Genomic DNA, 14931 nt, shown 5'->3' on the forward strand with positions numbered 1-14931 from the left:
CCACAACCTACTCAGTCCCTAACATCGTGCTCTGCACACACTAGACTTTCCGTTAAGTTTTCCTTGAATAAACCAGCGAATCAGAAACAAAGCACCATGCAATGCACATGAAATCTATTCAAGACCACACATCACCCCCACCAAGATCATAAAACAGATTTCCCAGGTCTCTTTGATCATGCCACTAATTGTAAAGCAAGGGAAAAGAAAACCCCCCAAAAAGGTACATAAAAAGTAAAGGCTCGAGCGAAGTAGTAGAATAAATCACGGTCAAGTATGTTGTCTGGAAGTCGTCAGGTGTGTGGTCCAGGCGGGCTGGTGAAGGAGCGGCAGGGGCTGAAAGGGGCTCCCCGCAACCCCCTACCCCTCCAGCGCCCCGGGGGCTGCGGTTCCTGCTTCCAGCTAATGCAACGTGCACGGTGGCCCTACCAGGAGTCTTAAACCGGTAATGCTACCTTCCCCTAACAGCCGCAGAAGCCCAGACACTAAAAGCAGCCACGTCTGCAAGTGGTTTTAGCAGGCAAGGAGGATGCTCGCCTAGGCAGCTGGGCTGATCCACAAGGGAGGGGAAACAGCTCCTGCGGGAATTCTGAAGGCTTTTAAAGAAGTTGAAAACTGCTTTCCACCTCTTGTCTTCTTTCCCTTTAAAGGTTGAGGAGAAGGGGGCACGGATACCCTCAGCAGAGGTTCCCAGATCTGTTTCCCCGCAATGAAGTGATGCGTCCGCTCCTCCCGAATCACTTCCTCAAAAGGGCTTGCGGGGCTTCCCTGGTGGCGCAGTGGTTGAGAGTCCGCCTGCCGATGCAGGGGAGACGGGTTCGTGCCCCGGTCCGGGAAGATCCCACGTGCCCTGGAGCGGCTGGGCCCGTGAGCCACGGCCGCTGAGCCTGTGCATCCGGAGCCTGTGCTCCACAACGGGAGAGGCCACAACAGTGAGAGGTCCACATACCGCAAAAACAAGCAAACCAAAAAAAAAGAGGCTTGCAGCAGTTCAACTCTGATTTCTAGTCGGGTACCCTGAGCCAGCCTCTGAGTTCATCTCAGCGCTGTGCGTTTGATTAAGCACTCACAGCATCACTGCTCAGTGGAGTATCTCCAGTTTACAGAAGCGGAGACTGAGGCTCAGGGAGGTTCCTGGTCTCTGCTGGGGTCAGGAATGTGGTCAGTGGCAGAGCTGGCAGCCAGATCCATTGATCCCAAAGCCCTTGCTTCCCTCCATCGCATCTGCCTCTACTGGCTATGGAAGCCCTTTCTAAGCCGATATTTACTCAGCGGCCATTGCCGAAGATTTAAATGGGGAGAGGAGGGACAAACATATGAATAGTTAAATAACTCTCAATGCAAAATGACAAGAGATGGCATGGATGGTAAATGAGTGGCAGAGACAGTGCTTTGAAGATTATTTAAGCTGTCTTTACCCTTGGCATAGAAAATTCACTTTGTCAACATAGATAACTATACAAGAAGTGACCCCAGGGACCTTTCTGTAGACTTGCTTTATTACAATAGGAGTATAAGTGAATTGGCAGACTTTTCAAAGGAGTGTAAGTAGCTCCCCACAGTGATTTAAGTTCAATTAAACTGGGTATTGACAATCTGTAGACTTCCTTCCAAGCATTGTGAGAGAAAAATTGAAGGTTTCTTTTCTGCCTCTGCAAAGTGACAGATATGTGTATAGAATGAGGTTTTATTAATCAGAGTTATCTCTTGTCTCTCTCTCTCTCTTTTTCCACTCTCCTCCTGTTTGTTCTTTCTTGAATGGTGATCTCCATGGTAACAGATAGAACAGCTTATAGCATCTGTAATGACTCTTATTAATAATAATAATGATCATCACAATGATAATACCGATCGGATAGAACGAGAGCCAAAATAAGAGAGTTAAATGGTGTCTCTGTATGTAAACAATTTACAGTTTCTGAAATGAGAGCGAGAGGGACCAGGCGGATCAACTAGAGCTCCAGGACGAAGGTTCCTAGAGGGCTTTCCTGGGGTGACAACGGGGAAAGATTTCACAGCAGAGATAAGGAAATAGAATATTCTGGAATATCCTGCCATTACTACTCTGATGACTCTTTGTGAAACCTCTTTTGCTTTTCTCTTGATGATGTTGACTGCGTGTATTTTGATCATATCACTTGAAAGTTCTTTTACATGTGAACCGTTACATAATACATGCTGGTGATTAGCCTCCTCTTGATGAAGATCTCCTGAAGTCTTACATGGCGTTCAGTGCTAGCCAACGTGCTGATGGTCTAAGGATGAATGACCTCTGTTGACCAGTCTATTCTCAAGGAAAACAGTGTATAGTCTATCGCCAGCCCCAACCCTACCACCAACAGAACTCTGGGCATCCCCACTTACTTGTAATCTCAAGAGTACTTACAACAGCATGAGACATCTGTCATTCTCATGCATACCACGTTTTCCCCCAAATGATGGTAAACTTTTGAAGAAGTTAGGCAGCGCACTATCCTCCTGTGTATGTACCCTGGGGGCTATCACACAGTATACATAGAATGAGTGATACATTTCACATCCTGGGAGATCTTAGCTTTGTAAGGAGATAGACTTGAAAGCTAAATTCACAAAGCAACACGGGAAATGCTTTACTAGTCTTCATAACAACCCATTGTCATATCTTTGAAATGAAGACTTGGACCTTTATAACTCATGCTATTTGATGGCCTATGGCCTGTAATTCCTTTATGCTTAAAGGTGGCATGATGCCTTGTGTGGATTTGGGTTATGGCATCAGTTATGCTCAGGCAAGTGCATTGGGCTGAATGCTGCTTTTAAAAAGCAAATATTTTATTTTTATTTTTTAATGAGATATAATTGGCATACAACTTTGTGTAAGTTTAAGATGTACAATGTGTTGATTTGATACATTTATATATTACAATATGATTATTGTGGTAGCATTAGCTAACACCTCTATTATGTCACATAATTATCTTTTATTTTTTCTGGTGGGAACTGTTAAGATCTAGTCTCTTAGCAACTTTGAAGTTTATAATACAGTGCTGTTGACTATAATCATTATGCTGTGCATTCGATATCTAGAACTTATTTATTTGCTAATCACAAGTTTGTAACCTTAATTAACATCTCTCCATTTTTCCAAAGCTATAGTAAGTAAAACAGTATGGTATTGGCACAAAAATAGCCACATATACCAGTAGAACAGAACAGAGACCCCAGAAATAAACCCTCATATAAACGATCAACTGATATTTGACAAGGGAGCCAAATATACTCAATGGGTAAAGGACAGTCTCTTCAATAAATAGTGTTGGGAAAATGAAAAGGCCCATGCAGAATGAACTTGGACCCCTATCTTATACCACTCAAAAATTAACTTGAAAAGGATTAAAGGCTTCAACAGAAGACCTAATAGCATAAAAACCTAGAAGAAAACAAATGGAAGAAGTTCCTTTGACACTGGTCTTGGCAAAGATTTTTTGACTATGACAGCAAAAGCCCAAACAACAAAAGAAAAAAATCAGCAAGTGAGACTACATCAGACTAAAAAGCTTCTGCACAGGAAAAGAAATAGTCAACAAAATTAAAAAGCAATCTAGGGAATGAGAGAAACTATTTGCAAACCATCTATTTGATTAAAAAAACAAATATTTTAAATACATAGTAACTAATTTTAGAATAACTAAGATCCTTAGTGAATTGAATAGGTTTCTGCCAGTTCAAAAACTCTTCAAATGCAGTCCTCTCTTAAGCAGAGAATTTGTCTTGGGTAACTCAGTACATGTATTCCTTTAAGCAAGTTAGAAAGATGGGGCTCTGTTTTTCATCATGGGACTGAATACAGTAGAAGAAAGAATAGAAAATGAACTGGGTAGCAAACCGTGGTATCAAGGGCAATGATTTTCTAGGTTTCTGGGTCTGTGAGGACTAAACGACAAATTCTGTTTTAGACATCTGCAGAAATGCAAGGGATGAAAATAAATATAGAGACACATGAGGCTATTTCAGAGTGAAAAGATAATTGGACAAGATGATAATCATTTATTATATACAGCGGCGGCTATATTACAAGAAACTGCAGTCCAGACCTCTAGCTAACCTCATTTGCCAGATGAGTTTCCCACCCCCAACCCTCTAAGGAATGAAGTCCCCTTCCTCATTTTAATGTCATCGAAAAATTCGAACATAAAGATTCTTTACTCTTTTGCATGCCAGACAACAAGTTATGGGTCCATGTAAAGCAAGATTCCGAATCAGTATAATATCATCATTGATGGAAAGATTAATATAAATATCCCATTTACCAATCAGGAAACTTCAGAGATGTATATAACTTGTCCAAAGTCTTACTGCTGGAGCAGAACATAGATGCCCATCATATGGGCTAGTTTCTAAAGCCAGAAGTCTCGTGGTACCTTGAGCCCTAGATGCATCTCTAGAGACTAGAACTTAGGGTGGATGTCCTGTGGTGGAGGGCAGGTACTGGAGGCAGGTCAGCCAAGGTGGGTGTATGGAGCCTGGAGGACTTTATGATGCTCTGCCAATCATAGCATTTAGACGATTTACTCCGCAGTCTCTGCATGAAAATGGACCGACTTGAGTTACAGGGAAACCTCTGCTGGTTTCCTTGTGTGGGACTCCAAGTTCACAGAACTGCCAGAGGGAAGCATTTCCTGTTCTGGGTCTTTTGAATGTGTTTTCCCCATGGGTCTGCAGAGAGAAGGCAAGGCTCACAGTGCCTCCCCTTTGCCCCCTTTAGGTGTTTGTGGGTCTTACTCTCTGGTCAGGGAAAGAACCGTGTTAATACAAGCGACCATGAGAGCTCTAAGAGAACAGTCAAGACTTCTTCTTTTTGATGCTGTTGTTAATATCAGCATCTGATATCTGTGAGCTCCTTGAGTTGGAGATGTTATATACCTTTATCTAAGAGGTACACACAGACTTCTGTTGAATGTCATTATTTAGTTAATAAAGGAGCTTCTCACACTAATCCCCTCACTTAAATCTTTACAACCACCTTCTACAGTTGGCATCATTGCTGTTTTTTTTTAAGTATTACTGATGAGGAAACTGAACTTTAGAGAAGTAATCATTTGACCAAGGATGCTTAACCAGGAAGTGTAGAGCTGGTACACAAATCCAGATCTTCTGGCTCCAGAATCCAAGCTGTGTCCACTAATCTCCACTGTGCATTGACCAAACGTACCATCTGGAACATTTAGCTCATGGGTCCAATTTCATTTAAAGTATATATAGGTCCATGAATGGATCTCCCTCCATCCACCTAAAAGACTATTCAAAATGAATCTTACTTGTTTGAAAATCCTTCACCTAGACCTTCCCTAGCTAAGACCACCTCACCTGTCCCCATCCAATTCCAAGCGTCAGGAACATCAACCATCAAAGCTGCCTCTCCTGAGTGGCACTGACCCCTGGCCTTTCATGTTTTGCCAGGGTTCAGGGCTTAATCTGCATTGCTACCCAGGAAGTGGGGGAAAAAATAGAACGTGAGAAAAAATAATATCCAACTGTCTCCTTGTTTTTAGCCTTTATGTTGCTGTCTCCCAGGAGGAAAATACTGAGAGGACAAAGGGCATCTTTGAAATGAAAGCCAGCTAACGGACCCTAGGTTTCGAGTAATCGTCTCTCTTCCTGTTGCTCAGACTTGTGATGACTTGTGCTTGTGATGTCTGTTAAGTCAACTGTGGGGACCCTTTGGAGATCTTAGTAGTTCCTTTGTATCTTCTGTATATTGCATGTATCAAAAAGGACCAAGAGTTGAACTATTAAAACCAGTTCACTGTCAGGGCCAGAATGTGGGGTTTGCAATATTTGTGGCTTTAAGATAAAAGACTGTCTCTCTGACATGGCTTCCTTTTCCATCTTGCCAAAGATAGAATATGGTTTTGGAAAAATGAGCTAATGAGTGAACAAATAAGAGAATTGATAATCAATGTATGATCAATGGATGTATATATAGATATGAAAAATCAGTGTACATTTGGAAGGAAATCCACATTTATATGATTTAATGATGCTATGTGGACCACTTTGGGAATCAGAAAGATTGGATGAATTGAGACTGGGGACAAGTTTACTTTCTCTCCCCTTCTTACATTTATATCTATATCTATATCCAGTATCTATATTTATACTCTTATCTATGATTATTATCAGTACCGGAGACGATGTACATAAAATTTCCTAGTATGAAACAGTAGTATACCATCTATTATTAGAAATTAGATTTCCATTTCTTCTGAGCACCGTGGACATTTCAAAATCAGCAGTTTTTATTTCTCCCTCTGCAGTATTGCATGATTGAGCAATTACTTTCTTTGGTTATTTTATTGACATTTGTCTATATTGGCACCAACATTTTTGGAGTTTCCAGTTAATTATTTATGTAACATTATTATTTTTACCAATATGAATCATGTTTTATTTTTGCTTTCAAAGTCAAAATCCAAAAACCTTCATTCTGATTTTTTTTATAGACTTTATGGAAAATGTAATTTTGTCTCGATTAAACATTGGAGACATGTGGGTTATCAGGGGGCTGGTTTTAGGAAATAGTGTTAAGATGAATCAGAATGTTTGAGCAGAGTTCAATTTTATGCTGCAAGAAACATTTCCATTTTTAGGAATTGGGAAAATACTTTAGAGAGAATTGAGAGCAAACTTTCTCTTCCTCCTCTTTCTAACATATTAAAACTGAAGTACAGGGCGATGAAGTTATTTATCCCAAGTCATATACAGAGTTAGGGTAGAGAACATATTAATACTGGGGATCCTGGTTGCCAGTTTTTTTCTGCTTCTTCTTCTCCTTCTCCTTCTTCTCATTCTCATGGCCAACAGCCACGATCCTGCTTCTAAGTAGTACTAGTTAGAAATAGTGGTTACGGGCAGTATATGTGCTCACCATTCTTGTCTAACAGATATGCCTTGGGTCCTTCCCCTACTTCCTAGACCTTGGTTTCCTCATTTGTAAAACTAAGTGGGTGAGAGAGGAAGGAAACCATGTGACTTCTGGGCAAGGTTCTTTTTCAGCTCTGCACATCTATGAAGAGTGATGACGTTATTATGTGGGCAAGATTCTCAGATGACAGAAGCTTCTCAAGTCTTCCTATTTCCTCTTTCTCTTTATCCGTAAGCATGTTCAGAATTCAATTCTATGTCCAATTGCCGTAAATGTTTCAGTCGATTATTCCAGAATGTCTGATCGTGCCTTGTGACTTCTTTTTTTTAAACTGATGATTAAACTGAGCCCCAGAAAAGTGAAGTGACTTGTCCAAGCTTGTTGTTAGTAGAATAGGTTTCAAGTCAGCTCTCTCAGGCTCTAAAACTGCAATTCATCTCCTTTCTTTGCCTTCCATTCTTACCTATAATGGGTAAAATATGTTCTCCATCCCTGACCCACAGGGCCTCATCTCTGCATGTTGTTTTAATGTAAACCTGTTAAAATATTTTTGGCAAGTAGAAGTAGTATGGCGAATAAATATTAACGAACTGCAGTTAAGTGCCTTGCATGTTCAGTGTCTATTACACAATCTCATCCTTGTTATGACGTGTATTTCACAGATACTTTCTGTGTATAGGTCTTATTTTCAACGTGGTACTTATGATTCTCTGAGACAATGATCTATGCTAGTTTTTCTCTTGTGAGGAAGTGTGTGTGTCAATATCTGGATGTAGGGGCGTTGGAGTCAGACATCCTGGGTTCCAATTCTTGCTTAGACATTAACTATGTAATCTTAGGAAAACTGCTTAATTTTCCTTATTCACTTTTCCCTCAGTTTTGATGTGGCAGGATCGACTCCCTTCTGATTTAGACAATGTCAATCTTATTTTATTTATTTATGTAGTTAATATTTTGAACATTTAACATTTAATTACCAACATTTTGCGCATTCGACAGCTTGTCAGTGATCTATGTTTTTGTGTGTATGTGATCGCCAGGATAATTACCTTCAAGGATATTTAGTTATATTCTACTTCTGGTCACAGAGTATCTAATTTCTCAACTTCTAAGTTCTTCCCCATCCAAATTGTCCTTTCCCACAACAGATGAATTCATTTCCTTTTATTCTTGTTCTACCTGTTGTCTACCTATTTGTGTTTCTTTCTGTTCTAGTTCCATGGCTTTGCATAGATCGTGTCCATTTTAAATGAGATAATGAACATTAAATGCTTAGCCTAGAGACTGTGGAGTACAGACTTCACAAATTTAGCTCTTAAGATAATTAACCCTCACACTAACTCTGGGTAGAACTCTGGGAGAAACAAAAATTCTCCGGCCAAATTCTTTGCATGAGTAGAGTGCTTGAGTGGCCGTTAGTTGATGCACATCCAGCCACCATCCATCACACTGCAAGCATGATTGTCTTTTTTTTTTTTTCCAGCCTTTTGGAGGTCTATAAGCATGATCCTCTTTTGACCTTCCTTGGTTGTGTTTTCTGGGCAGAGGACAAGATCTGGACATTGGTGCAGCACAACAACACGGAGCTGACCCATGTGCGAGGTGCCAACGCTGAGAAGCCCTACTCCATGACCTTGGACTACGGAGGCAGCTTGGAGCAGCTGGAGGCCGTGATTGATGGCTCGGAGCACTGTGAACAGGAGGTGGCCTACCACTGCAAGAGGTCCCGCCTGCTCAACACACCAGGTAAGAACTACTCCTGCCCAGGCCCCTTTGCGAAGGCCATGCAGGATGACCGCATTGTGGCAGTTGGGCCCTGAAACCCTGGAATACGTAGGAGAGGGGGGGTTTGCCAAAAATGGGGCTGCAACTACAATGGTTCCCTATGCAATGAGAGAAATGCCACCAGGAGAGACTCCTGATGGACTCGTCCTTGCTCTGATACCCAGGGTGTGACCTCGAGGGCGTTCTGTAACCTCTCAAGATTTTCTCTCCATCTTCAAAAAAGGGGCAGTGACAACACCCATCTTGCAATCATGGTGAGAATGGAAAGATTCTTGAGATCAGTGGCACTCGAAGAGAGCATTTGAGTTAGACGTAGGAAGTGTGAAAGCGGAAATGGTATTTCTGGCAGACGAGAAAGCACCAAAGATTTCAGCACACTCACCAAAGAGCAATGAGTTGTGTCTGGGGCAAAGGAAACATAGAGGAGCAGTATTAGGCAAGGAGGTCAACAGGGAAAGCGGCCACATCCTGTGTGTTTGCAGTACTCACGTTACCTGAAAAGTGCAGGCCTTAATGGAAATGACTCTTCTTTTAAAATAAAGTTTACTTTTAGGAAAAATTATATTAACTGTATTTATATATTTTTTTGTTCTCTTACGGTTAGTTTTTAGCGTGAATGGCTGATAAAGGGTTGCTTACCAAAACCCGAAAGGGTTTGCACAACATCAGGAGGGCTTTGTCAAAGTTGATGCATGCCCTGGGAGTCAGTCATTTCTGTGCATATCAGTTCATCATTCATGGCAGAAAAAAGGGGGGAAAAATGGCTGAGTAGCACAAGGATGTGGAATATCCAAGAAAGGGTGTCAGAATCTTTAGCCTCAAGGAACTTATGATCCTTGAAAGTGAGGAATTTTGAAAGGATTGAGGAAATTAGACAATGAAATGTCAAACAAGCAGAAGTGCTAGAAACCTAACTAAATACAACCCATCCACTGCCTCACTGATCTAGAATCCTTAGGGAAGAATTGTCCCACATAAGTGAGTTTTCCAGATAACTGTCACTTACCCCTTTAAGCACCGACAATGTTTTTAAAGAATTTTTAACTATTTGAAATGAAAATCTTTCTCAAATGGATCACATGCTTCCTTGCCTTCTTAAACAGAGAATTCTGAACATGAAGTGTCACCTTTTCTTGATGACTCAGGATCATCATTGTGAACATCAGTGACTGTACTGTCCTTGGACTCAGCAGTGCTTGCAGGGCTGATTCAGAGGCCCTGCTTGGGGTCCCTTTTACCAGTATCCTCAGAGGGTCAGTGTTTGTGTGTGTTCAGATTTCGCTCTCTCCTGGCTGTCAAGCCTGCACGTGTGACTCAGCACTCTTTGCAGAGAGTCTGTGTCCACAAAACCATCCTACCCTCTTATGATTGTGTTGCTTCTAGTTTCCTAACGTTTGGCTTGGTGGAACTTGGGGAAAAATGGGATTATGTTCATTCTGACCATGGGATTTCCTTTAGTATATACATCCTGTGATATCAGTTTGGCTTTACTGTTGCCTTTGTATGATTTTTTTTTAATCTTTATTGGAGGATAATAGCTTTACAGTGTTGTGTTAGTTTCTGCTGCATAACAAAGTGAATCAGCTATATGTATACATGTAACCCCATGTCCCCGCCCTCTTGAGTCTCCTTCCCACCCTCCCTATCCCACCCCTCTAGGTGGTCACAAAGCACCGAGCTGATCTCCCTGTGCGATGCAGCTGCTCCCCACTAGCTATCTATTTTATATTTGGTAGTGTATTTATGTCCATGCCACTCTCTCACTTCGTCCCAGCTTACCCTTCCCCCTCCCCATGTCCTCAAGTCCATTCACTACATCTGCATCTTTATTCCTGTCCTGCCCCTAGGTTCATTAGAACCTTTTTATTTTTTAGATTCCATATATATGTGTTAGCATACAGTATTTCTTTTCCTCTTTCTGACCTCAGTCTGTATAACAGACTCTAGGTCCATCCACCTCACTACAAATAACTCAATTTTGTTTCTTTTTATGGCTGAGTAATATTCCATTGTATATATGTGCCACACCTTCTTTATCCATTCATCTGTTGATGGACACTTAGGTTGCTTCCATGTCCTGGCCATTGTAAATAGTGCTGCAATGAACATTGTGGTACATGACTCTTTTTGAATTATGGTTTTCTCAGGGTATATGCCCAGTAGTGGGATTGCTGGGTCATATGGTAGTTCTATTTTTAGTTTTTTGAGGGAACCTCCATACTGTTCCCCATAGTGGCTGTATCAATTTACATTCCCGCCAACAGTGCAAGAGGGTTCCCTTTTCTCCACACCCTCTCCAGCATTTATCGTTTGTAGATTTTTTGATGATGGTCATTCTGACTGGTGTGAGGTGATAACTCATTGTAGTGTTGATTTGCATTTCTCTATGATTAGTGATGTTAAGCATCCTTTCATGTGTTTGTTGGCAATATGTATGTCTTCTTTGGAGAAACGTCTGTTTAGGTCTTCTGCCCATTTTTGGATTGGGTTGTTTGTCTTTTTGATATTTAGCTGCATGAGCTGCTTGTATATTTTGGAGATTAATCCATTGTCAGTTGCTTCATTTACAAATATTTTCTCCCATTCTGAGGGTTGTCTTTTCACCTTGTTTATAGTTTCCTTTGCCGTGCAAAAACTTTTAAGTTTCATTAGGTCCCATTTGTTTATTTTTGTTTTTATTTCCATTTCTCTAGGAGGTGGGTCAAAAAGGATCTTGCTGTGATTTATGTCATAGAGTGTTTTGCCTATGTTTTCTTCTAAGAGTTTGATAGTGTCTGGCCTTACATTTAGGTCTTTAATCCATTTTGAGTTATTTTTGTGTATGGTGTTAGGGAGTGTTCTAATTTCATTCTTTTACATGTAGCTGTCCAGTTTTCCCAGCACCACTTATTGAAGAGGCTGTCTTTTCTCCATTGTATATTCTTGCCCCCTTTATCGAAGATAAAGTGGCCATATGTGCATGGGTTTATCTCTGGGCTTTCTATTCTGTTCCATTGATCTATATTTCTGTTTTTGTGCCAGTACCATACTGTCTTGATTGCTGTAGCTTTGTAGTACAGCCTGAAGTGAGGGAGCCTGTTTCCTCCAGCTCCATTTTTCTTTCTCAAGATTGTTTTGGCTATTTGGGGTCTTTTGTGTTTCCATGCAAATTGTGAAATTTTTTGTTCTACTTCTGTGAAAAATGCCATTGGTAGTATGATAGGGATTGCACTGAATCTGTAGATTGCTTTGGGTAGTATAGTCATTTTCACAATGTTGATTCTTCCAATCCAAGAACATGGTATATCTCTCCATCTGTTGTGTCGTCTTTAATTTCTTTCATCAGTGTCTTATAGTTTTCTGCATACATGTCTTTTGTCTCCTGAGGTAGGTTTATTCCTAGATATTTTATTATTTTTGTTGCAGTGGTAAATGGGAGTGTTTCCTTAATTTCTCTCTCAGATTTTTCATCATTAGTGTATAGGAATGCAAGAGATTTCTGTGCATTAATTTTGTATCCTGCTACTTAACCAAATTCATTGATTAGCTCTAGTAATTTTCTGGTAGCATCTTTAGGATTCTCTATGTATAGTATCATGTCATCTGCAAACAGTGACAGTGTTACTTCTTCTTTCCAATTTGGATTCCTTTTATTTCTTTTTCTTCTCTGATTGTTGTGGCTAAAACTTCCAAAACTATGTTGAATAAACCATTAGCCAAACTCATCAAGAAAAAAAGGGAGAATACTCAAATCAAAGGAATTAGAAAAGGAAAAGAGGTAACAGCTGACACTACAGAAATACAAAGGATCATGAGAGATTACTACAAGCAACTATATGCCAATAAAATGGACAATCTGGAAGAAATGGACAGATTCTTAGCAAAGCACAACCTTCTGAGACTGAACCAGGAAGAATTAGAAAATATAAACAGACCAATCACAAGCACTGAAATTAAAACTCTGATTAAAAACCTTCTGACAAACAAAAGCCCAGGACCAGTTGGCTTCACAGGTGAACTCTATCAAACATTTAGAGAAGAGCTAACACCTATCCTTTTCAAACTCTTCCAAAATATAGAGGAGGGAGGAACACTCGCAAACTCATTCTACGAGGCCACCATCACCCTGGTACCAAAACCAGACAAAGATGTCACAAAGAAAGAAAACTACAGGCCAATATCACTGATGAACATAGATGCAAAATTCCTCAACAAAATAGTAGCAAACAGAATCCAACAGCCCATTAAAAGGATCATACGCCATGATCAAGTGGGGTTTATCTCAGGAATGCAAGGATTCTTCAATATACACAAATCAATCAATGTAATACACCATATTAACAAATTGAAGGCTAAAAACCATATGATAATCTCAATAGATGCAGAAAATTCTTTTGACAAAATTCAACACCCATTTATGATAAAAACTCTCCAGAAGGTAGGCATAGAGAGAACCTACCTCACCATAATAAAGGCCATATATGACAAACCCACAGCCAACATCTTTCTCAGTGGTGAAAAAATAAAACCATTTCCTCTAAGATCAGGAATAAGACAAGGTTGCCCACTCTCACCACTATTGTTCTTTTTTTTAAATTGAAATATAGTTGATTTACAATGTTATATTAATTTTAGGTGTACAGCAAAGTGATTCAGATATACATACATATATATATATATATACACACACACACATATATATATATTCTTTTTCATATCCTTTTCCCTTATAGGTTATTACAAAATATTGAGTATAGTTTCCTATGCTATACTATACATAGCTATATAGGACCTGTATTTTGAATACTATAGGTCCTTGTTGGTTATCTATTTTATATATAGTAGTGTATATCTGTTAATCCCAAACTCCTAAGGTAACCTCTACTTCCCCTTTGGTAACCATAAGTTTGCTTTCTGTCTGGGAGTCTGTTTCTGTTTTATAAATAAGTTCATTTGTATCATTTTTTTAGATTCCACATATAAGTGATATCATTTTATATTTGTCTTTCTGTGTCTGACTTACTTCACTTAGTATGATCATCTCTAGGTCCATTCATGTTGCTGCAAGTGGCATTATTTCATCCTTTTTTTATGGCTGAGTAGTATTCCATTGTATATTTGTACCACATCTTCTTTACCCATTCATCAGTCGATGGACATTTAGGTTGTTTCCATATGTTAGCTATTGTGAATAGTACATGCTGTTTTTTCTAACTCAGCTGTCATAAATTCCCTGAGTACATTTGGGTGGGAGGGCATGACCTAATCACCTTCCAAAGTCCCCACCTCTTGATACTATCACACTGGGGGGTTAGAATTCCAACACATGAATTTTTGAGGAACAAACATTCTGTCCATAACAGGCACACACTTGCAGGGATGTTTTCCTAATTTCCCTAATTATTAAGGCAATCCCATCCCCCCGGGGAAGTCCAGAGAGAGAAAGGAGAGGCTAGAGACCATCTTCTCCTTTCCTGCCTTCCCTCTGGAAGAGTTGGGTAAGGGTCTCCCTTACCTGCTGAAGCCAAGGCTCTCCCTGTGAAACTGTTTTACTAACTGTATTTGTCACACACACAGTATACAAATATCTTTCCACATCAGTAAATATGACTTTATACCATAATGTTTTTAAGAACAGAGTCTTCCGTTATATGGATGTACCAAATGGATACACAAGATTAACAAATCTATTTTGGACATTTAGATTGTATCCATTTTCTCACTATTACACATGATGCAAGAACATTTTTGCACATAGATCTTTATGTATAAAACCAATTATATCCTTAGGATAAATTCCTTGGGGTGCCATTACCAGGGCAAAGCGTGTGCATATTTTTAAGACTTTTGCCATATTGACATCTGCAGTGTATCAAGGTTATACCAATTATTACTCTAAACATCACTGTGGGATTTGAGTGCCCATCTCCCAGCAATAGGTATTATCACCTTATTTCAACTTTGACGATCAGATAAATGCAGAGGAGGATCAAAGACAATTATAAATATTTTTTTATTAATTAAAATATCCCATAGCTTATTGGAAACTACTGGTAGCCAGGATTAGTAGAAGCAATAAAATATTACGAATTGTGGCTACCGTGGACTCAAGCCAATAAGAGGAGTATGTGAAGGCTGCCTTCTTGCTATAGGTTTTCCCCCGTGCCATACACAATAGATTATAAAGGGAGGAAATAAAAGAAGGCAAAATGAAAGAAATATAAATACTTGTTCAAATGGCCACCAATGACTAAGCATTTCTA

At 39.8% G+C, this 14931-nt stretch overlaps 1 protein-coding gene across 2 annotated transcripts in view; it reads left to right on the plus strand.

Annotated features, from left to right (window-relative positions):
* The window catches only part of CNTNAP5 (contactin associated protein family member 5), an 882476-nt gene that overhangs the window by 628063 nt on the left and 239482 nt on the right, over positions 1-14931 (plus strand). For both annotated transcript variants that reach the window (XM_060151536.1, XM_060151538.1), the window contains exon 13: positions 8450-8650. In XM_060151536.1, the coding sequence (XP_060007519.1) occupies positions 8450-8650 (201 nt within the window). The remainder of the gene's footprint in view (positions 1-8449; positions 8651-14931) is intronic.

The sequence above is a fragment of the Lagenorhynchus albirostris genome, chromosome 6, assembly GCF_949774975.1.
Source record: "Lagenorhynchus albirostris chromosome 6, mLagAlb1.1, whole genome shotgun sequence".
In the NCBI taxonomy this organism is placed as follows: Eukaryota; Metazoa; Chordata; class Mammalia; order Artiodactyla; family Delphinidae; genus Lagenorhynchus; species Lagenorhynchus albirostris.